The 23,991-nt window shown below is 47.3% G+C and overlaps 2 protein-coding genes and 1 pseudogene across 2 annotated transcripts in view; 2 read left to right on the top strand and 1 right to left on the bottom strand.

The window, feature by feature from the left end:
* Positions 1 to 23,991, top strand: part of LOC135912226 (uncharacterized) — a 67,535-nt gene that overhangs the window by 16,118 nt on the left and 27,426 nt on the right. Inside the window, exons 2-5 of the mRNA XM_065444603.2 lie at positions 1,913 to 2,015; positions 6,381 to 6,507; positions 16,039 to 16,092; positions 16,296 to 16,350. Of these exons, the coding sequence (XP_065300675.1) occupies positions 1,913 to 2,015; positions 6,381 to 6,507; positions 16,039 to 16,092; positions 16,296 to 16,350 (339 nt within the window). The remainder of the gene's footprint in view (positions 1 to 1,912; positions 2,016 to 6,380; positions 6,508 to 16,038; positions 16,093 to 16,295; positions 16,351 to 23,991) is intronic.
* LOC135912199 (ribosome biogenesis protein NSA2 homolog) lies at positions 13,707 to 15,287 on the top strand (annotated as a pseudogene).
* On the bottom strand, positions 21,923 to 22,932 carry LOC135912200 (tigger transposable element-derived protein 6-like). Its single transcript, XM_065444579.2, has one exon. The coding sequence runs from the start codon at positions 22,930 to 22,932 to the stop codon at positions 21,949 to 21,951; it is 984 nt and encodes a 327-aa protein (XP_065300651.2). The 3' UTR covers positions 21,923 to 21,948.

A 23,991-nucleotide genomic window follows, 5' to 3' on the forward strand; every position in this document is an offset into this window, starting at 1 on the left:
GCAGTACTGTGAAAGGCAAAACTAGCTTTTATTGGGCGAACCTGTGCCCACAAAACAGGCTACACTTAAAGCACAACGATAGCGGCGAACACAGTCGGCGATCGTCGAAAAATCTGATCAGCGGTTCAAGCGCGTCGGCTTTTATAGAGCAGTCGTCGAATGTTCCAGATTAATCGTTCGGACCCGTGTGCCTTCCACAAAGTTCTACACCATTCGCGTTACGCGATGAAATCAGATAACACAAGGTTCGGCGACAACAGACAGCCGGGTAGAAGCGTCGATAACTTTCCAGAAACATCGGATACATTCAGGCGCGTCCCTCGCTGTGCGATTACAGTTGTCAAGCGGCGAAACGTGGTCGCCCGATAAAGATAAGTACACGTGTCAATATGAAGAAAAGATTAGGAGAACGAGATGAATCCAAAAATTGGGCACCGCCGTAGTGAAATTTCTCTGCTCTGTATCGCAGGTGGTCGTCCTATCCGATTGGCTTCAGGAATCGTAGCGAGTGCCTTTGCGACCTTCTAAAGTTGTGATATGCGAGACCATGATCCCCAGATATTGTGCATCGAGGCATGTTTTGTGTCTGGCTGTTTAAGGCGACGCCGGGGCCAAGCGTTTTGTTTTCGAATGACGGGCAGTAACAGAGCAGGTGTTACTACAGTTCTTTCACCACTACGGGAGTTGCATTCGGCGCTATCGGTCATTCCAGTCGAAACGTATACATCGGTAATGTAACACCCAGGGGTAAGCGACACAATACTGCTCCTTCACTTCAAAGAAGACCAGGTAACAGAAGCAGTCGCATAGAAGGGTCGGGGGAATTCAACCCATAAATAAATACATTACAAACCATTTCGTTGCACTAAAGTACTGGCACGGGTGTTTCTGGGCGAAATGTTAAAACACTTGAAGTTTTATTTTTATTTTTTATTTGAGTAATCGACATCGTATCACGAAATTAACGGTAGTGCCTTCAAAAAATGACTGTGGCTTAGGTAAGGTTAAGCCCAGGATGCGAAGCATACTAGCCTTTATTTTAGTTGTTGAACCACTGTTTAGCCTGGTGAACTGCTGTTGCTTGGCTATATTTGGTTCGGCTAGACGAAGAAACAACTCATGCGTTACTCTGCTTCGCCTTCAAGAGTGGAACGCGACAGCGTTCCCGTCGACCCGCCATTACAATGGGCTACGGCGCAGCGACTACGCGCCCCGCATTAGACGCGGTGAGCGTCGAGCAACGCAGCGTTCGGCGCGGCAACGAAATGTGCGCCTGAGCAAGCGACGCACGCCTGAGCCTTAGAAACACCTAGTTTCTAAGGCAACACCGCATTCACTAGAGGCGCTTTTGTACCGCTTTGAAGCATCGTACTCGTGGCTCAGTGGTAGCGTCTCCGTCTCACACTCCGGAGACCCTGGTTCGATTCCCACCCAGCCCATCTTGCAAGAGTTGAGCCAAAGCCACTTCTCCTCTGTCGTGACGTCACGGTGTCACGTGGTATTCAAGGCGACACCGCCGCGCCTGAGGAGCTGGGTTGAGCTCTCGTAATATGCTTCGCATAAAAACAATCCATTATCAGTCTATTGAGATTTAGTTCTCCTTTTTAGAGTACCTTTAAGATACGTGGTTCGAGTAAACAAACAAATCATTCAATATGAAAAAAAAATTGCCCTGAAGAGTCATGCTTCTTCCTAAATGTCAGTGCGCACCGCATACAGGCCAAGAGTTGTACTTTCCACTACCAACTACCATGCCTGCTAACTTGACCCAAGAGCTCCAATGTGCAAGTGGAAAACGAAACCTCTCATTCGTTCACTTAGCTTAAATGTACGCTGAACAAAAATGTCAAGTGAAACTCGAACTGATGCATCACACTTTTTGGTGAAAGAGATGAATTTTCTTCTCATGTAGGCAATTCCACAACTCTTACTAAGACGAGAACTTCCGTGTGCCAAAAGACAAACAAGCATCGGCCTTCAACCAAGAACGCAAAAGTGTACCATGCTGCCTTCCCGTGAGTAGTAATAACTGTCCTCGACATCGGCGTTGAGAGACGGAGAATATCGCCGTTCTTTAACCCAGTCTTCAATCACCAGTTGCGGCCTTCATAAATGACGCTACAAAACATAAGCGCAACGAATAATAGCCAATTACGTTAAGTAACGCCATGTACAAAAATCCATTCACCTAGGAGCGTCGATGCAATCTGGCTGCCAAACAAGCCGTGTTGAAGGCGCTGAGTATAGGAAATTCCAGGTTACAGCGTAAGTAGAGAGACAGATGCGATATATCCCCAGGGAAGCAATAACAGTGTATTGCTCCCAACCGAACTCAATCGTAGGTGCCGTATCACTTGACGCGTCATCAGGCTGGAAGCGTTGCGAATGCACCCGGACGAGAGATAAGTGCAATCTAGCTGTCGAACGATCCGTTTCCTGGTTACTGCAAACGTAGAGCGACAGGTACGATACATCCCTGGGGAAAATGGGAAAATGGCAAATTAAACCCTAACGCCACAGGATCATCAGCACAATATCACCTGATGCGTCAGGCCGGAAGAATTGTGAATGTACCTGGAAGGGACATAACGCCATTTTCTCGGGTTGACGACGTGCGGGAATAACGGGACAGCGAATGGAAAACGACAAGTGTGTGCGAACCCCGTGTATAGCTAGGCCTCTCCGACAAAATAATACTGCGAGGGATAAATGGGAAACGGAGCGCAATATCCCTCTGCAAACGTAAGCCGAACGCAAGCATAGACGTTTCTGGCACCGAGTGGCGAGCTGTTTCTCAAATAGGATTTGCGAGGATGATGGAAATTCTTGTATTGAATCAGGCAACTATAGTAGAGGCAGTGAGGAACACTCCTTTCATTCCCGTTCAAGGCACATGGCCATGGCATTGCTGGGACTAGCATCGGCCGTGCGAGCAATGTTTGCACGCGGATAATGATAAAAAATTATTATTATTATTATTATTATTATTATTATTATTATTATTATTATTATTATTATTATTATTATTATTATTATAACGTTTATTGTGCATTTCTTTGTAGCTTCTTGCTTGATTGTACATATGCGTTACGTTGCGGACTTTACGTACCGAAAGGCGTCTCATAGCCATGCCCTAGCTTTGTCACGCAAAACACCAGAGTATAAATTTTACGTGCTGAAACAAGTCGGCAAAAGGCTGTGCGCGGCATAGAACTGGTGGATAGCGAAACACACGTGGTTGAATCTGCATGGCAGATTACCAGATAATTTTTTCTTTCTGTCATCCGCTTACACTGCCTTTCTTTTTAGTTATGTCAGCTGGCAAAGACGATCGCACCTCAGCGGACGCCATGAGTGTGGAAGAAATATCCCTGATTCTGCAATACTGTTCCGAGAGAGAGAGAGAGAGAGAGAGGGCTCTTTATTAGAAAAACAGAGAATTTTGCCGGCACGTATGTAACCGCTGGCATGCTACTCTGTGTAGGGATGGGGAATGGGATTAAAAGATTCCAGAAGAGAGTGGGAGAAAAAGAGGATAAAAATAAATATGAAATGTCCGAGTGGACCTGATACTAATATTTACAGGTGACATGGCGGGTAAATTTAGGCTTTTGTATAGGAAGGATGTAATTTTTGAAGCTTTCCTATTTTACCAATTTCTGTCAGGTATTTGAACAATAAATCCAAAACCCGTCGCTGTTTTGAAGGGCCGGGCACTGGACCTACGATTCTCGGTAACGTTAACGGTTCGCGGCAAATCATGTCCATTTGGTGCTCAAAAAATTGTCTCTCGTCGCGGTACGTGGGGCATTCTAGTAATATGTGCTCAATTGTCTCTAAGTTGCGACAATTATCACAGTATGGGTTAGTGGTGAGTCCTATGCGGTACAGATAATTGTTCGTGCATGCCACGTTCCCGAGTTCTCGTGGTATGATAATCGCCTCGCATCAAGAAAGACGGCGTCTCGAGTTTTCGCGGTAAAGGCTGAATAACACAATTTCTTCAGCTCTCCCACCATAAGCAGCAGCGCCTTTAGCGAATTACTCGTGATGAAGTTGGAGTTAGGGCGACGGTTGCAATTAAGTAGTTTGGCAAGCTGGTCATTGGCTGCCTTTCCGAAGTTTTTGCCCGCCGGGGCACTGCGATCGCATAACCTGTAGACACGCACGACAGCTAACGTGTGGCGTTCTAACGCGCTTGCATAAGAAAGACAACGCACGTTGGTCACGCACAACAAATGCTACGCATAGCAGACGACTGAACATGCCAAGTGTGGGCCCAGTCGAGAACGTTGTATTTTTGTTGACGAGACAACTTTGTTGAAGATAGTTACAACAACTAAGAAAAACGAGCTGAATAAACTTATCTTAAATATCTTTTTGCCTGGAGTTCAGAAAAGTAAACTTGTCAAGCTGTGTCTGCGAAAGTGGCCGTCTGCAGTGGATAACCAGAACTGCGTTACTGTGTCACTGCCGCTGACATGTGTGCAGTGCATACTCACGTAGCAGCACCACCGCTTGCGCGCTTAAACCTCACTGTCATCGAAGTGTGCCGAGAAGTGGCCAATTTGGTTTTGCGACATGGCCCCCACGCTCGTTTACCGAAAGCACAGTGCACGAACGTTTTGTCATCCCTCCCCCGTCAGGACGCGGCCGCCGGGCAGGGAGTCGATCCGGCGATCTCGTGGTCAGTAGCTACCGCGACAGGTATAGTCTCTAAAAGTAAGTGCAGAAGTATCAATATAAACCTAGTGGACAAACGAAGCGCTGCTTCTCTGCGCAGCTAACTTTTTTTCGGCGTGTCTCACAAGGCCAACAGGCGTTCAACTTTGCCGCGACGCTCAAGTGAAACCCTGAGGCCTTCTGCGAAGTAATAAAACCTGCTCTCGCGAGGCCGGCCTGGCGGGCAAGCAAACAACGCTGCTGCTTAAGGTTAACTGCGACCAGACTGGTGGCAGTCCTAAACGGCGAAAACTTAGCGAAAGCAAAACAAATGTGCGACGCATAACATGGCTGCCAATATGGCGGTCAGACAACTAACATTCAAGTCCCTCGATGGGAGCTTCAGGGTTGGACGGAAAAGCAGAACGGTGGCGCCGATACACTTCCAGGAAGGCTCGAACAGGGTGCTAAGCCTGTCGAAACTCAACGATCGGCGTAATATCACCTGAAGCGTCAGGCCGGCATTTTCGTGGGCGTACACCCAGTGGCGTAGCAACGAGGGGGGCCGGGGGGCCATGGGCCCCGGCTGCACGGGGCCAGTAGAGGGGGGGGGGGGGGGGTGACACATACGTCTGAAGACACGCAAAAATTGGCGAGGAAGGCGAGGATATCGACTGCACCCGGGATGAGGGGGGGGAGGTGTGACAGAAGAGCTGAGGGCCCCGGGTGCCAGACGACCTAGCTACGCCACTGCGTATACCTGCAAGAAATACAACCCCTGTTTGCAGAGTTTGCAGTATTTGCAAGCACGTCGGGAACGGTTGCGCAGAATCGGGCAGGTGGTAGGCGCCGTGATGGGTATGCAGTATGTTTCACAGAACGCGTCGCTCTTGCCGCGGTGTGCTGAAATGGCATCGCACTGGAAAAGTGAGGAGGAAGGGTGAGTGAGCGGTAGGTTGATTGCCTATTTTGCTCCCATTTCCATTGTCGCCTACGAGCTCATCTGAATCGATCCCCCGGGGTTGATCCCTGTCTGCTTCACATTATTGTTTGTAGACTACTTTTTTTTTTCAGCCATGTTTCTCCGTACTCTCTCAGTCCCCTTTCTGACGTGCAGACAGGCCTTGCCGTAGTTTGAAGTGGTAGTTCGAAAACTATTCTTTCGTGTTTTATTCTGGTCGTCTGTTTGCTGTATTAGTGTGACGCCTACAAATCATAGAACTGCGCTTGTCCTGTGTTTCTCGCAAACCTGCTGGCCTTTTTTTTTTCTGCGATGGAAAACAAACGAACGCTCCAGGCAATTTCTTGCCGTCGCCATGGTGTTTCGTATAGCGTCCAAGAGCGATAACGCCCCGCGCCCGTATGCTGTAGGTGTGTGATGATACAGGTTAGTTTTACGGGTTTTTTTTGTTTTTGCTTTTTCAGCGGGCAACTGACGCACAGTCTCAGAGTACCCAACTAAGGACAAAACCGTTTGTTAAAGCTGACACACGCAACATTTCATGCGCACACAAGAAACTAGAAGTACCAAAGATACACTTATCAACACAGTTTTTGTATCAACGTGCATATTTTTGTACGTCCTGTACCTCATGCTATGAACACTGTATTCTAACCTTCATTAGGACGCTTATTTTTTTTTTACAGTGATCTTTGTTTTTTTACTGTATATGGCTAAAGAGAGAGAGAGAATAAACATTTTTATTGGGTGAATGCAGCTTCGGAAAGGCGTCCTCATTCCAGAATGCCTTGAGCTTGGGCCGCGTCCTGGGCCCTCGCAATCAGCCGTTGCTGATCCTCGAGGTCGGAGCTGGCCAAGGCTCTCTCCCAAAGCTCGTTGGTATGGTAAGGGCTCGGACGATTGAATGGTGCCGCTCTGCAACCCCCTACTATGTGCTTGAGGGACCCGGGCTCTGCAGAAGCGGCATTGCGGAGAGAATTGTGTAGGGTCTATGAGGTGATTTCTGGTTGGGTGGGGGAATGTATTAACCTGTAGAGCTCGGAGGAATCGCTCCTGCTCTCTAGGTAGTGACTTGTGCGGGGGTGCATATGTTCTGCGGGTTAGCTTGTAGTGTTGTGTGATGTCTTGGTACGAGACTAGAGGGTTCCATGCATTTTTGCTCTCCGTGAACAGAAAGTATCGTCATCAGTGGCTCATACCCCCGTAAGCAAGCAAAAATGCCATGGCTCATAGACTCGTAAGGCAGAGGCAACAAGCACTCAGCGTAGTGAAGCGACCCGGGCTTAAATTCTTTCTAATCACGCATACAACATACAGAACACCAAATTGAAAACCGTCATCATCGATGACTCATAGTCCCGTGAGATTGATGGCTACTCACTTCGCGTGAATTAGCTGCGATGGCACTATACCCCTGTTGTCGTTGTCGGTCAATGTGGATGTGTCGGTACCGAAAAGGGAGTGGTTTACGCGTTCCGTGTTGCAGACATATCCCTTGTGATGCCACTCCGATCCGGCCCGACCGACCTCCCCGCGGCGTATGTGCATCGATTTGATATTACCAAAAAAAGTGATTGCAGTTGCGAGTGAAATAATGACCAGTGATGAAGACAGTAAATGAGTTCGTACCTTTGTTCAAATTTATGTACTGCCTACGTGTCATGTGCTTTACCGCTTCGCTGGTCAACCACTTTAACAGTGAGGAATGGCTCATTTTTTAGATCAAACTTCTATTTGTCATTGCTTGCAAATTTCTGTATGGTTGTCTTACTTATTGTGCTAGACAGTAATCACGATTTTGTAAGCCCATTGTTATTGCATGCGTACTGCAAATGCGTAATTTCTTTAGTTCGACCGCGCTATTCTTGCTGCGGAAAAACCTGCGGCCTTTTACATGTATACGCAATGTCTCATGGATTCAAGTGTAGCAGGCAGCTAAAAGAATGCAAACATTATAATCATTTATAAGAAGGGAGGCATGAAATAAGTGAAGAATTATGTGCCGATTAGCTGGCTTTCAGTATCGCATAAAATATTCACCGAGACAATATCCAACAGAATCAGGGCAACGCTTGACTTCAAGCAACCAGGAGAACAGGCTGGATTCAGGAAAGAATATTCTGCGAAGGCGAATCAGAAAGTCTTTACCCCTATCTCTTAGCCAAAATACGGCTGCGAATGGGAAGTCAATGCATCCACTCCCAGCGGTGGACCTTTCTTGGACCCAGCTCGGCCTTATCTGCCGGTAGCTCCGCGGCATGGCGCTGCTACCACTTGTTAATAACTAAGCGGAGGCTATCTGATTGGTGGACAATATCAACGCAAAAGTAAAGGAGTAAATACATAGGTATGCATGCATATAGAACGATTAAAGGCTAGGTGGCGCACGTCGCCGCCGCCCGATTCAAAGGGTTGAGCCACAATCATCCATCCATCATCCATCGAAGATGACGGTTGTGCTTCACTCGTCTACAGCGTACGAGCAACTAAGTGTTATTCGTTTGCTACGGCGCAAGGGACGAGCACCCATATAAATACACAGGTAAATGCATCCCACGTACGGGGAAAGGTGTCTCGCGTTGTGAAGTGTGAGGTGGTGATGTTGTGAGTTCGCAAAAGGGCGGTGAAGACTGGCATGAAGGTTAGCGTTCGGTGAGGCCAAGTGCGTCTCGGACTGACCACACAGGAGCATCTCAAGTTTAGTGCTGCGATGGGACAAACGTCTGAACCGGTTTCGAGACTGTGTGGAAAAATAGTGTAAAGTATGTGGAATAGTACGTATATTTGTGATTACCTGTTTGTACCATATTTTGGCTAATAAAAAATAGGGGCAATGACTTTCTGATTCACCCTCGTACATTAATGGATCACATGTCCGCGTAATCAGTCAGGTAATCGAGAAATTTGCGGAATACAATGAACCTCTCTATATGGCTTTCATAGGTTATGAAAAGTCATTTGATTCAGTAAAGATACCAAAAGTTGTAAAGACATGGCGTAATCAATGAGTACAGGAAGCATACGTGAATATCTTAGGAAATATCTACAAGATTCCTCCTTCCTTTTCGCTTCTCTTCTTGCCGCCCGCTCCTCACGTGCTCGCGCTTCTTGATCCGCGTACCATGCTTTAACTCCACTCCCCTCAGGTCCATGCGTACAGTAAATGACAATAGCTTTCGCGCGTTCATCCTTCCTAGTATTTAGAAAGATCATAGCGTAACAAATGAATTTATCCTGTCATTACGGATGCCAACTTGTGGTGATGCAAGATGCGAGGGAAAGCGTGTGAGGGTGAGTCGACAAGAATCGTGCCTTGATGCGCGCTGTGTTCTGGCGCGCCCAAAGTTTAGCAGAAACGTGATCAAGCGCTCGTTATGGGAGTAGAGCACAAGTCTTCTCATCTAGCCCAGTCATGGCTGCGCAGGCTGCCCGCGCGCCTGAGTGCACACGTGACCCGCACGCTGTTTCTTGGAGGTAATGTGTGCCGGGTGCAAAGACTAAGGGCGAGCCGAGACGGGCTGATCGGGCTGTCCTTCCGTGCGCCTAGTGTTGGAGGTCATTTAATGTTAAGTTTCGGCAACATGGTGAATCCAGAGGCAGTATGAAGCTTTCGCTCCCCGATGCCGGCGCTTTCATCACGCCAACCTTGCGACAGCTAGTGCTCACGAAAAAATAGTGAGATCGGTTCATGTTTGCCTGTGTTTGCCTGACATTATGACAAGTAATTTAGGCAGTAAGTGAATGTTTATTGCAATTTATACGGCCGATAAAGCTACAAGCCTTGCTTCGTGTAGTTGTTTAACCCTTTCCTATTGCTATGAATGCTTCACCTCTTTGACGAAACGGCGACTTTTCCTGTGCCAAATCTGTGATGGTGGATATCCACCATCACACTACGTTAACGTAAGAAATTTTTCATGCTCTATGACAGTGAAAGTGATACTGCGAACTCAGACACAGGCTGAAGACCAACACGAGCGTTAATTTCCAGCTTACTTCTTTTTCTTCTTTTTTCGGAAAAGTCAATGTGTGCATATTCGTTCATTCATCGCGTGAATCGGCGTCACCAGTTGAATTAGCAAGGGGAGTAATGTATCCGTCAAACCATCGCTTTCCGGAAGAGCGAGTGGACCTGGCTGCACTCACATTGTATTGTAATGTAACCTTCTCACACCGTAGCTGTATACCTCTACCGTCCCAGGGAATTTTCGTGTCGTAAGCAAAAAATCAGTGCCCTTCCACTCTGTGAAGAAGGATGACCAGCGAAGCCATGTGTGTGGGCCCCTTAATGGCGAACTGCACCTCCGGCGCGGCTCGGTCCGGCGTTTTACTATCTTCGGGATTGGCCCACGTATGGGGAATGCTAAACGCCTGCTTCCCCTCCGCCGCGGATCGGGCCGGTATTTCACTATCTTCGGGATCGGCCCACGTATGGGGAGTGCTTAACGCCAACACGAAGCAAAAGCAAGTATCCGCAGAACTCCAAGTATCCGCAACACATGCTGTGTTGTGTGTGTGCAGCAGCACACACACACACAGCACAGCATGTGCTGACTGTTGTGGATGTGCATGCACTGCAGTTATTGCTTGCTTTCATGTATTTCCATCATTTTTGGAAATCAAGCACTGGTTAATTGGTAGTCTAGTGTTAGCTAGTTCTGTCGTATTCTGTTCCTGTTTATACCTTTAGTCCTTCTGCTAAAAGAATGCAGTCGCACAATCTTACATCTACTTGGCCGGCTGGACTTCCAGTACTGTAATAATGTAAGCTGGATTCAATGTTTTCGCTGTTTCTGGCTGCCATTCATTGTTTCTGTTGGTTGTGTTGTAATGCATGCAAGATATGTGCCACTATCTAGATCTCTTATTAAACCACTAAAAACGCGTTTGTCTTTCGTGGCCTGTGATGCGCCCAGTTAAACATGGGTTATAAGGTGAGATGATGTTAGCATATGCTTTGGTTACATGTTCGGTGAAGCAATTCAGGTATCGCTTGGCCTCTGTCAAGCCAGTCTTGGACTTGCTGATGTTAGCCCCTGTCAGGGGGTGTTCCTCCAGAAACTGTTTCAGCTTGCTTACACCAATGAAGGAACTGGCCATGGCCTCTGCGCGACAGCGGTTTGCAGTTTAGAAGTGTAGGCTGCCCAGGATCGATACAATATCTTGAATTTAATCCTGGGGTTTTACGTGCAGAAACTACGATTTGGTTATGAGGCACGCCGTAGCGGGGGATTCTGGATTGATTTTGACCACGCACCAATGAACCTTTAACGGGCCCCCAATACAGGGGCCTTTTTGCATTTCGCCATGATCGAAAGGCGGCCGCCGCGGTCGGGATATTTACCCGCGACCTCGTGAGTCGACATCTTGAGCACGTTTCTATCATTAGCAACTCATCAACACGATGCAAAGGCTCCTTCAAGAATGAACTGCAGTACAGTTGCGTGCTGGACGCGATTGTTAAAAGTTTAGTCGATGGTAACCTAGGATGCTGTGTAAAATACACTTTTGTTCAACTTAAAGTGAATCTGTATATATGCACTAGCTATTGCGTGGGAAGGTGAAGAGGGCGTGACCTCAAGTGGTTCAATTTTATTCAATTCAGATAAGAATCGCCGGAACAGGTGTCATTGTAATCATTCCATGTTAGATCACATAACACATGTAAGCCATTCAAAACGCCGCTACGTACGATAGTGTGTGGCAATTTTTCTTTATCTTCAACGGGATTTTATTAACACCAAAAGCGCAAAGGCGCTGAGCAACTTCACGCTACACGGAATGGCATCCCAAGTTTCGCTTTGGGTCGCCGTTGAGAAAGCGAACGTCGATCCCGCGGCCCTGCGCGGCTGTGCCAACTTACCAAAAGAGCAGGCCAGAAAAAAAAAATTGGATAAAAATGAGGCTCATAAACTTGCAAAAATAATCGCAAATACAGGCCGAACTATTAAAATTTAGTTTCTCACGTCCTAATAATATTTTTAATTGTTTATCAAATGTTTGCAATGTCATTTTGTCTCGCCTTTTCTTTTAGCTGTTTCTGCGATCACATGTTTTCCATGTGTTTTCTTCCTTTTCTCTACGACCTGCTCCACGCTGCCAATCTCATCCGGCGGACCGGCAAGTTTCTCCTTGTGTTCTCACAAAATGTGTAGTTTTTCTGAACTTGAACCCTCGCGAGCACTTATGATTGCATAGCGTTTTTAAAGCTAATTGCGCCGCTCTTAGCCTGCGTTGTTGTTAATTTTGTGACGCTCGTTAAAACTACGCGGAACGCTTGGACTAGCGCGGTGGAAAGCTCTCCGTGTTTTTCACTGGCTATCCCGTTTGAACAATTCTAATCGTAAATGTAAGTTTACACAGATGGTTAGGCAATTCATGCGCGTTGATAAACGCGTGTTAGTTGAAGTTAATAAAAATGTGTGTGTGCGAAAGCGCGAAGTGTCAACGTGGTCGATCGTCGCATGTGAACATTTACTAGTTTGGGTGCCACTTGAGTGTTCTCGTGTGTTCCGTGTTATTTCCGCGTGTACTTTGCCTTGGCTGGATCGTTAAATGGTAGGTAGGGCGCGCCGCTTTGCTGCCAAGTTTTAAGACTCCGTTGTTCAGACCTTGACGTGCGGTCTGGTAATCCTGGGAATTTAATGTCGCGCTTTTTAAATACTCGACGCGCGTTACCCCTAGACGAGATTAACTGATCGAATTTTTCGACAGTTTGTCGACGATCGCTGCGGCACCGTTCTCAGATTGGCATTGCGTAGGTGTCAGTTGCACTTGAAATGCGAACAGATCGCAAAACGATTGCATCGTCGAAACCCGCTGTCTTGAAAATTCACCGAAACGCGGCATTAAGTAGAGGTAGCCCCAGTTTGTTTCGTCGACAAGCCTAAGAGCGTCTTGTGCTTGCGGCTAAGTTTAACGTGTGCAGGATTGGCTGGATGGATGGATGTTATAAGCGTCCCCTTTGGAACGGGCGGTGGGTTGGGTCATTAAACTCTTGCTATTATACTGCCTAATGTCCTACCTAGGTTAAAAAAGGGGGGGGGGGGGACTCTCGATGAATTCCCATAACCGACTTTTCTGACCCCCTATTGTGAACTTTGTTTTTGTATGTCTCCGTTTTTTGTCGTTTCCATACTTTTGTTCCACCAATCTTCCAATCGCCTCTTACTAATCTCTGTTGCGGACGTGTCTACTTTCCCCATACTTAGCACTTGTCTGTACGCCATCTGCCAATAGTGTCAGGCCATTTTGACCTGAAGCAATTCTTGCGACGTAAGTGATAACGTTACATGTGATATTCTGTTTCAGTATCCAGTTTCGGTATCCTCACAGAGGGGCTACCTTACATTTCTTGCAGTGTAAATCTGCAGTACACACATCATGTTGACTATGGTAATGACCATCATACGAATTAGTCTTCTTATGCCAATAGTCTTTTCTATGTTACTCAGGACTTATTTTTTCCTCACAGGGGGGATTCCTTGCCTTCTTGCAGTGTCAGCATGCGCTACACACGTTCTTCAATCCTTGACGGCCACAGAGCTGTCTTGACTCGAGCTCAGGGCGAATGAGCTACCCATCCGTGTTATCCAAGGGGGTACATGGATGTTTGCATTGTCTGTACCCTTTGTGCCCCGGCTATTAGGCCTCCTGCCATAGGTCTCTCGTCTGGCCGCCCCGTCGAAGCAATACCACACTACTGCTTATTTTCTTCACCTCTTCAGCATTTTCCATCGGATCCACCTTCGGGCAGCGGCATATTTCTAGCAGATTTGTTTTAAGCCTCGCAAGTAGCGCAGTGGTCGTAACCAGGCACAATCTTCTGCTGAAAATAATCCACCGCCTAATGCCACCTGTGTACTCAGTTTGGATAAAACGAGCGACTGGTTTAGGCAACAGACATGTTCATGTCTGTCCTCGAGAGTTGTGAGCATGGCCGGTTTCGAATGCATGGCAATAGGGGGCACGTGCCGTCCGAACGTTATACAAGTTCTGCCTCCTTACTGACCCCAGCCAAGAGGACAGCAAAAGGCACTGGTCACTAGAGGTGTGAGCTGGAGTACAGGAAGCGGAGACGTCAATGTGGCAAGCCGCTACGGACCAAAAATCTAGCCCGGCCCTGTATAGAGCCCACAAGACAACCATCTCTGTGGAGTGGCTGTACGACAACAGTGTTGGCAGTGCCCTTTTGTTTGAGACCCTTGTGGGAACACTGCACACTAAGGTGTATAAACGCCGCTTCGACCAGTCAGTGTACGACGGTGCAGTGCAGGGCATGCGAGGATGACGAGGACAGCATTGAAAACATTGTGCTTTCGTCAACCAGATGGCACCACACTTCCCAAGGCACTTGGTTTTGTGGAAGCGCGTTATAGCTATGACGAAAACACGCACCCCCTAGTAGCGACTTCAATCATGAAGGCAAGACTTCTATAGTGGTGGTCAGGGGGGCAGTGAACAAGGTGCATACGTATTGCTCGAACAACTAATGTAGAGTTTCCTTTTTATCTTTTTTTGGTCAGGGCACCATGATGTGCCCACCTGATGCAAAGGGAAAGGCCACGATGATCATTTAGTTTAGCAATGTACTACAAAGCAGCCTGAGGGAACACCTGTTGTCCCCTCGCAGGTGACTCGGGATTTTGGGAACTCACCGCGGCCAGCAGCATCCCAAAACTTGGCAACCAAAAAGGGATTGTTAGCATGCGTGTCGCTGCTGCGTTGAGCAGACGGCGTCGACAACATGCTGCAGAACCAGCACATAAAGCTTCACTAGAAGTATTATGTCTATAGGCACGACCACCATGATAGCTTCACAAGTGGCTTGGGTGGAAGCCGCACGGGGATGCTGTTAAGGCCAAGATACTCACTAAGAAGTGCTGCTTGGAGAAAGTCCAGACAAAGAAAATGCTGAACACGCTTAAGGAGAAGCTGACAAAGCAGTGAGCACCTGAGGCAAGCGGCACAGGGTGCAGTTCCGGTCTACCTGCTGGACCGTGAGAACCAGTCGAGGGCTAAGGTCCTGTCAAACATGATCAAGCAGAAAAGGAAAGAATAGGCCGACTAGTGGGATATGCCCATTCTGAAATTTCATGGCATAGAAGACTGAGGCGTTCTGGGTGATAAGACAGGCAAAAGGAAGAAAGAAGGCATGGAGGCGCATGGAGCATGGAGAAGGCATGGAGCCTCTGAAGTTTGAGTGGTTCATCAGAATAATGGCACGATGTCTCAAGAACGCTCATGTGACGCACCCGGAGCTGAAAGTCACCTTCTGCCCGCCAATCAATTGGCGTCAAGAACCTGAGCTCGCCGCTCTACTCGCAGCTGGAGGGGGGGAATCACGAAGGGAACACTGTTCAAACTTATGTTGAATTCCAATGGCGGAGTCAGAGCAGCCGACGGACTCTGCGAGCGAGCACTCAAATCTGGCATAGAGTAACGCCTCCAAATCCGCGAGTGGAACACAACCTGCACCGCCGGAGCAAGGCGGAAGCGAAACTTCTTTCGCCGAGTTACCCAGGATACCTTGCGCGTTGTCATTTCCTTCCGCTGTTTGTTCCCAGCACCACCGCACCGGTTACTTGTCTCTTCAGCGCCGTTCAGCACCTGTTGTTTTTTTTTAAGTGCGGAATGGATATCTCGCTAAGCGTACAGCAGCTTTTGCTTCCTCGTGAGTCATGACCGGTGGCGCCCCCCAGCAGACAAACGTGGTAAAGGAAATACGTCAAACAGAGTTCCGGTCCACTCCGCTGATTTTGGCGGAGCAGCTTTTTCTGCTCCACGGAGTGACTCCCGCTCTGAATCCACTCCGACTCTCTCATTGGAACACCTTACTCCCGCCCTCACTCTGTCATTGGAACAAACTTGCTCCGAAAGAAGCAGAAAAACTTGCTCCGACTCCGCCATTGGAATTCAAAATAAGTGTCAGTGAACCAACTCTCGTTATGCAGGGTGGCAAAGTGATGTGGGGAAAGTGTGCGCAGGTGAGCAACAACACCGAGAATGATGGTTTTAGAAGGACATCAATGCTGCGCTTCTTGTGTGAATAAAACGAAGCTTTTTCTCTCCCTTTCCCTTTCAATTGTTTCCCTTTCATAGCTTGAAGCCGTCCAGTTGTTCCTTTTGTAGGACTTCCATTGTTTGTGGGAACACTCCCAGCTTCAACGTTTCAAGGCCACTGTGTACATGACCAGAGCTCATTCAAGGCTGTGCAGAAAGGGTGCTTGAGTGCCCTCCCAGCAGAGGATGCTTGTCCTCCAAAGCATTGCAGCACCGTGAATTTTAACTGGCGCCCCACCGTGTGACAGCAGCTCCGGTAATATGCAGTGACCTGATAACATTGAAGGTTGCTATTAGATCTCTTGCAATGACTTTGCACTGTCTTAGCATTATTATTTTTTTCCTTGTCGCAGGTTGTCATGCAGATCTCCGTGAAAACTCTCACCGGCAAGAGCATCACCCTAGAGGTGCGTGTACCTGCCATTGGTTCCTGCAAAAGTTCTAATCATCTTGTCTGTGATGAATCATGTCCCACTCATACACACTTACATGGTGATAAGCACAAAACACCGAATCACTATATGCAACTTCTGATCGCTTGTCAGCAGTGTTCGATAACCTGTAAAAGACTGCGTAGTCTTTGACCCCCTGTGCTTTTTCCCCCACCTAGGTCGAGCCAAGTGATACCCTCGAAAATGTAAAGGCGAAAACCCAGAACAAGGAAGGTGAGTTCTGGATGTAAATAGGTTGACATGCTACTTCCACAACGAGGCTGTTAATGAGACTAGAGGTGCTCACAAACGATATGACATTTCTCGCTGTTTTCTAGTAAGACGGTGCTGTCGTCCATGGTCACATATTAAGGGAATGTGGGGTATGTTAGGCACAATGGGCAGACAAATTGTGAACTGTGTGTGTTTCGCTTACGGCTTCAGTGAAAATTGCTAAGCCGTAGCCTTTGGTCTGTTTAAAGGAGTTATGAGAAACCCTTAAGAATGTGCTCTATATGTGACATTTGCTGAAAATTTGAATTGTGTTATGTGCGTTTCAAAATAATTGCTAAGTATTGATCTTCACTAATTAGAAACATTGCAAACATTTGCCGAACCCTTGGGTTTACCCTTATTTTCATGTGGCGTTAAGGGTTTATGGGTGGTTTCTCCGATGTCTTCAGTGAATTAAACAAGGCAACTTGTTTATGTTTGCTGAATGTAATGATCAGTTAATGGGTGATGTGTAGGCAAATTTGGGGCCTTTGCAATTAAGTACATATGCAAGGGCTCTGGTTTGTTGCGAGTCTGTCTTAAAAGAGGCACAGAATTTAGCTGGTTCCCCTGGCAGAAATACAAATGCCACCGATACCATATATTGAGAAAATGGGGAGAATGCTACGGCAAACCACTTTGCAAAGTTAGGTGGTGCCTGTGGATCAAGTGCAGCTTTCACGGGGAAAAAAAAGATCTGGTACAAGCGTTCATAAGTGTCATACTGCCGTGTTCAGCTAAGCTTGCCCGTGTCCCCTCTTTTACTCCAAGTTTGTATTTCATGAAAATGGGGGCTTTGTTGATGAAACTTCAGCGTTCCTGGCCAAATTACGAGCATTGCAAGTAACTGCTGAACGCTGTTCTTTTTTTCTTGTCTTAATGCAATATACAATGTACGTAGTAGGCTTCCATGGTTTCTTTGGTGCACTAAACAAAGCACCATTTCTTTTTCTTTAGTTAGAGACATCTTGGGTAATGTGCAGGCAGGCCTGGTTCAAAATTAGTTCACTAATTATGACATAAGCAGTAAATTATTGTATGCGAGCAATTTGGTGTTGCAGGTGTGTTTTACGAATGCGAAGGAGCCGACCTGTTACAGCGTCCAGCACAACTCGTATTCATTGATAGATATTGAAATTGGCTGTGCTTCTCTTCTGCCTCACCTGGAATGGAACGTCATCAATGAACTTTGTGGAAGTGAACACATCCCTGTAACTTATTAACACCGTATACAACCCTCCCAATGTTCCTCAATGGAAATTAGCATGGGCTTACAAGGGAGCATGTTAAAGAATTAACTTATTTAACACACAATGTTATAAATGATTTTAGTATAGATAATGATCATCATCATCAGCCTGGTTACGCCCACTGCAGGGCAAAGGCCTCTCCTGTACTTCTCGAACTTGCCCGGTCATGTACTAATTGCGGCCATGTTGTCCCAGCAAACTGCTTAATCACATCCGCCCATAAAACTTTCCGCCGCCCCCTGCTACGCTTCCCTTCCCTTGGAATCCAGTCCGTAACCCTTAATGACCATCGGTCATCTTCCCTCTTCATTACATGTCCTACCCATGCCCGTTTCATTTTCTTGATTTCAACTAAGATGTCATTAACTCGCATTTGTTCCCTCACCCAATCTGCTCTTTTCTTATCCCTTAACGTTACACCCATCATTCTTCTTTCCATAGCTCATTGCGTCGTCCTCAATTTAAGCAGAACCCTTTTCGTAAGCCTCCAGGTTTCTACCCGATACGTGAGTACTGGTAAGACATAGCTGTTATGCACTTTTCTCTTGAGGGATAGTGGCAACCTGCTGTTCATTATCTGAGAATGCCTGCCAAACGCACCCCAGCCCATTCTTATTCTTCGGATTATTTCAGTCTCATGATCCGGATTTGGGGTCACTACCTGCCCTAAGTAGACGTATTTCCTTACCACTTCCAGTGCCTCGCTAGCTATCATAAACTGCTGTTCTGAGACTGTTAAACATTACTTTTTCTGCAGATTAATTTCCAGACCCACCCTTCTGCTTTGCCTCTCCAGGTCAATGAGCATGCATTGCATTTGGTCCCATGAGTTACTAAGCAAAGCAATATCATCAGCAAATCACAAGTTACTAAGGTTTCTCCGTTAATTCTAATCCCCAATTCTTCCCAATCCAGGTCTCTGAATACCTCCTGTAAACACGCTGTGAATAGCATTTGAGAGATCGTATCTCCCTGCCTGACGCCTTTCTTTATTGGGATTTTGTTGCTTTCTTTATGGAGCACTACGGTGGCTGTGGAGCCGCTATAAATATCTTTCAGTATTTTTACATACGGCTCATCTACACCCTGATTCCGTAATGCCTCCATGACTGCTGAGGTTTCAACTGAATCAAACGCTTTCTCGTAATCAATGAAAGCTATATATAAGCTTTGGTTATATTCCGCACATTTCTCTATCACCTGATTGATAGCGTGAATATGGTCTATTGTTGAGTAGCCTTTACGAAATCCGGCCTGGTCCTTTGGTTGAGAGAAGTCTAAGGTGTTCCTGATTCTATTTGCTATTACCTTAGTAAATATTTTGTACGCAACGGACAGTAAGCTGATCGGTCTATAATTTTTCAAGTCTTTGGCGTTCCCTTTCTTATGGATTAGGATTATGTTAGCGTTCATACAAGATTCCGGTATGCTCGAAGTCATGAGCCTTTGCGTATACAGGGTGGCCAGTTTTTCTAGAACAATCTGGCCACCATCCTTCAACAAATCTGCTGTTACCTGATCCTCCCCAGTTGCCTTCCCCCTTTGCATAGCTCCCAAGGCTTTCTTTACTTCTTCCGGCATTACTTGTGGGATTTCAAATTCCTCTAGACTATTCTCTCTTGCATTATCGTCGTGGGTGCCACTGGTACTGTATAAATCTCTATAGAACTCCACAACCACTTGAACGATCTCATCCATATTAGTAATGATATTGCCGGCTTTGTCTCTTAACGCATACATTTGTTTCTTGCCTATTCCTAGTTTCTTCTTCACTGCTTTTAGGCTTCCTCCATTCCTGAGAGCATGTTCAATTCCATCCATATTATACTTCCTTATGTCAGCTGTCTTACGCTTGTTGATTAACTTCGAAAGTTTTGCCAGTTCTGTTCTAGCTCTAGGGTTAGAGGCTTTCATACATTGGCGTTTGTTGATCAGATCTTTCGTCTCCTGCGATAGCTTACTGGCATCCTGTCTAACGGAGTTACCACTGACTTCTATTGCACATTCCTTAATGATGCCTATAAAATTGTCGTTCATATCTTCAACACTAAGGTCCTCTTTGTGAGTTAAGGCTGAATACCTGTTCTGTAGCTTGATCCGGAATTCCTCTATTTGCCCTCTTACCGCTAACTCATTGATCTGCTTTTAATGTACCAGTTTCTTCCGTTCCCTCCTCAAGTCCAGGCTAATTCGAGTTCTTACCATCCTATGGTCACTGCAGCGCACATTGCCAAATAAGCACGTCCACATCTTGTATGATGCCAGAGTTAGTGCAGAGTATAAAGTCTGTTTCATTTCTAGTCTCGCCATTCGGGCTCCTCTACATCCACTTTCGCCTATCCCGCTTGCAGAAGTAGGTATTCATTATCTGCATATTATTCTGTTCTGGAAACTCCACTAATAACTCTCCCCTGCTATTCCTAGTGCCTGTGCCATATTCCCCCACTGCCTTGTCTCCAGCCTGCTTCTTGCCTACCGTGGCATTGAAGTCGCCCATAAGTATAGTGTATTTTGTTTTGACTTTACCCATCGCCGATTCCACGTCGTCATAGAAGCTTTCGACTCCCTGGTCATCATGACTGAATGCAGGGGCGCAGACCTGTACAACCTTCAATTTGTACCTCTTATTAAGTTTCACAACAAGGCCTGCCACCCTCTCGTTAATGCTACAGAATTCCTGTACGTTACCAGCTATATCTTTATTAATCAGAAATCCGACTCCTAGTTCTCGTCTCTCCGCTAAGCCCCGGTAGCACAGGTCTACCCGCTTTTCAGCACTGTATATGCTTCTTTCATCCTCTTAACTTCACTGAGTCCTACTATATCACATTTACTGCCCTCTAATTCCTCCACTAGCACTGCTAGACTCGCCTCACTAGATAACGTTCTAGCGTTAAACATTGCCAGGTTCAGATTCCAATGGTGGCCTGTCCGGAACCAGGGATTCTTAGCATCGTCGGCTGCGTCACAGATCTGACCGCCGCCGTGGTCAGTTGCTTCGCAGCTGCTGTGGACTGAGGGCCGGGGTTTGATGTTTTCATATAGGAGGTTGTGGCCAAGTACTGCGCCAGGGTGGCCAATCCTGCTCTGGTGCAGGAGTGCATTACCGGTTCTGGTCACCGGGATCAGGCCACACTCCAGGCATGTTTATGCAATTTTATCAACATGCGGATTTTTCTTTTTTTTTAATCCGGTGGAAAATTGCGCGGCACTGGGATTTGAACCACAATCCTCTTGCACGCGAGGCGGATGTTCTACCTCTACGCCACCGCTGCCCTCCCTTCTTACTTTATGTACAAAAGTGCAAAGCCACTGGCAGTGCTTGTGGGACACATAAATAAACTCCACTTGATTAAGCCAGTTAGGTTTTGGCCCTCCGCTTCGAAAACACAACAAACTGATGTCCTATTTTGTCATCTTAGAATAGGACACATATGGTACTCACAATTTTCTATTGACTGGTAATGAACCTCCAACCTGTGGTAGATGTTGTGGGAAGCTCACCGTCCTCCACGTCCTTGTGGAGTGTCGGGAAGCCAAAAGAGAGACAAAGGAACTTTTTCCTCTAGCACACAACTATTGTGTCCCTCTCCACCCCGCTATGTTTTTTGGTGAAGAACTGCTTCATAATATCAAAGCTGCCCCAGGTTTCTTGAACGATATGGTCTTTCATGCTAATAGACCAATAGTTTCGTAGCGCATTCTCTCTCCAGAGGATGCCACTGTAATAGTAGTCTGTATAGCACATGCCTTCAGGTCCTTGTGCTTCAAGGGCTGTGTTAGGGCAGTAATGCTTTTTGAAAATTTTTTGCCTCTGACAAATTTTAGTATGTCGTACTTCTTTGACAATGTCTTTTTCGTGTCCTTGGCACACTTCATAGTCGTCGCCATAATTTTATTACATGTAGCCTTTATGCACATTACAACGATAGTCTTTTAGGCCCCTTTACAGACCAGTCACATCATTGCTTGTACCGTATATACTCGAATCTAGGCCGGGCCCAATTCAAAGCCGACCCCCAAATGTCCGAAGCCAGCAAAAAATTAAACTTACCTCTAATTTAGGTCGAACAAAAAAGTGAGGAGAGTGTTCACAAAATGAAAATGGCATTTATTTAATATGAACATGCCAAGCTCACTCTACGTTATCATCGCTGCTAGCCTCATAGCTATAGCTCAGACCACATACAGTCCAGCCCACATATAACGAACTTGATCGTCACGTGGCATTTGTTCGTTGTATCCAAAGTTCGTACTAAGGGACCACCTATAATACGGGAAAAAAGAGCAAGCGAGACGAAAGTTCACTTTATTTTTGAAAGAAGTCCGTGATGCATGTCTGATTCTTCAAAGCTGATCGCATCACTGCCGTTTCTAATTTTTCCAGTGCGGTAATATGTTCATCGCCAAGGCCTCTGCTGCACACGAGTTCCTTAAGCGACGCGATGTAACCGATCGCGGTTGAAGCGTTCACAGCAACCGGCGGTAGAGCAGCATCCTCGTCATCGTCCTCGTCGGTCTCTGGGCAGTCAGGAAGGGCTCGCACTTCACGCACAATAGCTTCGTCAATGCATGGCTCCGCAATGTCGGCATTGACATCAGCAGAAATGAAATCGTCCCAGGCAACGTCAAGTCCGGCCAGCTGCGTGTCAACGACGCGTTGCCACAAGTCCTCGTGCGACCGGCCTTCCGGTGGGTGATCTATGGCGTCCTCGGTGCCTGGGCCCATAAAACCCGCCTTGCGGAAGCAATTTTCTATGCACTCCGCGGTGAGTTCCATCCACGCCGCTTTAAACATGTCCACGGCGGCAAGCAAGCTGATGCGAACTGGCATGGCAGCATCAATCGCGATCAACAAGCGTTGGATGACGCGCCGCCGGTAGCACACCTTGAACGCATGAATGATGCCCATATCCAGCGGCTGAATTTTGCAGGTTGCATTGGGAAGCAAGAAGAGCACTGTCATCGCACTCAAGGAAGGCTGCACATGGTGCGCCGCACAGTTATCCAGCACGAGCAGGACCTTACTGTTTTTTCGTGCCATGTCGCGGTCGAACTCGACAAGCCACTCGGCAAATAAGTCACGACTCATCCAGGCTTTTGTATTGTTCCTGTAGCGTACGGGCACGTAGCTTCCAAAGCATCGCGGCTTACGTGACTTGCCAATGACAAAAGGCAGCCGCCGGTCACTGCCGTCCATATTGACACACAGAAGAACGGTTATGCACAACTTGCTGTTCTTCCCTCCTGTGCACTTGTCGCCTTTCAAGGCATGCGCTTTAGATGGCAACATCTGATAAAACAACGCAGTCTCGTCGGCATTGTAAACGTCCCGTGGAGCATAGCTCGTGATTGTTGGGAGGTTGTCGGAAAGCCACGCATCGACGTCCTCGTTGTTCACAGACGCGGCCCCGCCGACGACCGCCTTGAAAACAATTCCGTGGCGAGCCTTAAACCGGTGGAGCCATCCATTGCCTGGGCTGAAATCGGGAAAGTCCAAAAGGAAGGCGAAGTCTTAGCCTTGGAGAGCATCAGTGGTCCACTGATCGGAACGTTGCGAGACCGCGCGTCAGCGAACCACTTCAGCAGTGCGTCCTCAACGTCCGCGTAGGTCGCCTTCCGAAAGTGCTTTCTAGTCGTCGGGTCGGCATTCACGGTAGCACCAAGAATCTTTTCCTTGCCCTTATCAATGGTTGAAATGGTCGATTTCAACAGTCCATATTTCTTGACCAGTTCGCAGTTTTTTTGCACCTTGAGCAAGTTCATTAACAATGGCCATCTTCGTTGCGATGTCGACAGCTTTCCTTTTAGCACCTGAAGAGGTCGGCGTACAGTCCTCCATCGCGCCAGGCGCAAGTCATGCCCTTGGGCTCGCGCGCTGAGGCAGCCTTCAACTCCCCGATCTGGGAAAGGCACGGATGCGGCAACGATGTCAATGCAGTGCCATCGCACAGAAAGAATTGACGGCGCAATGCCCTCAGCGCGAGGTGGCAACAGAGCAACAAATGGAGAACCGGTTTGAGCCGGTAGAGCAGACGCCTGACTTTTCGGATTGGCCGACGCAGATCACGTGGATGCATCACAGCGACGCGGGTGGCGCCACTTTCTCTTTGGTCACCGCGCGCGCGCGCTTTTTCGTTTTCATTTTTCAACGCGCGCTTTTTCTTTTTTTACTTTATTTTACCCGCAAAGGAGCGCTGGGAGACGCTTTGTGCGCTCTTTGTTCGCGTCACGTCAGGGAACACAAAGTGCGCGAAATTCACCTGCCGCGGGTTCGCAGTCCAGCGAAACCGCACCAAACACCGCCGGCTCGGTCAACTGCAGGGGCGCGACAGCTTCGCGTTCGCTCTAA

This window comes from Dermacentor albipictus, unplaced genomic scaffold, assembly GCF_038994185.2.
Source record: "Dermacentor albipictus isolate Rhodes 1998 colony unplaced genomic scaffold, USDA_Dalb.pri_finalv2 scaffold_52, whole genome shotgun sequence".
NCBI classification, from domain to species: domain Eukaryota; kingdom Metazoa; phylum Arthropoda; class Arachnida; order Ixodida; family Ixodidae; genus Dermacentor; species Dermacentor albipictus.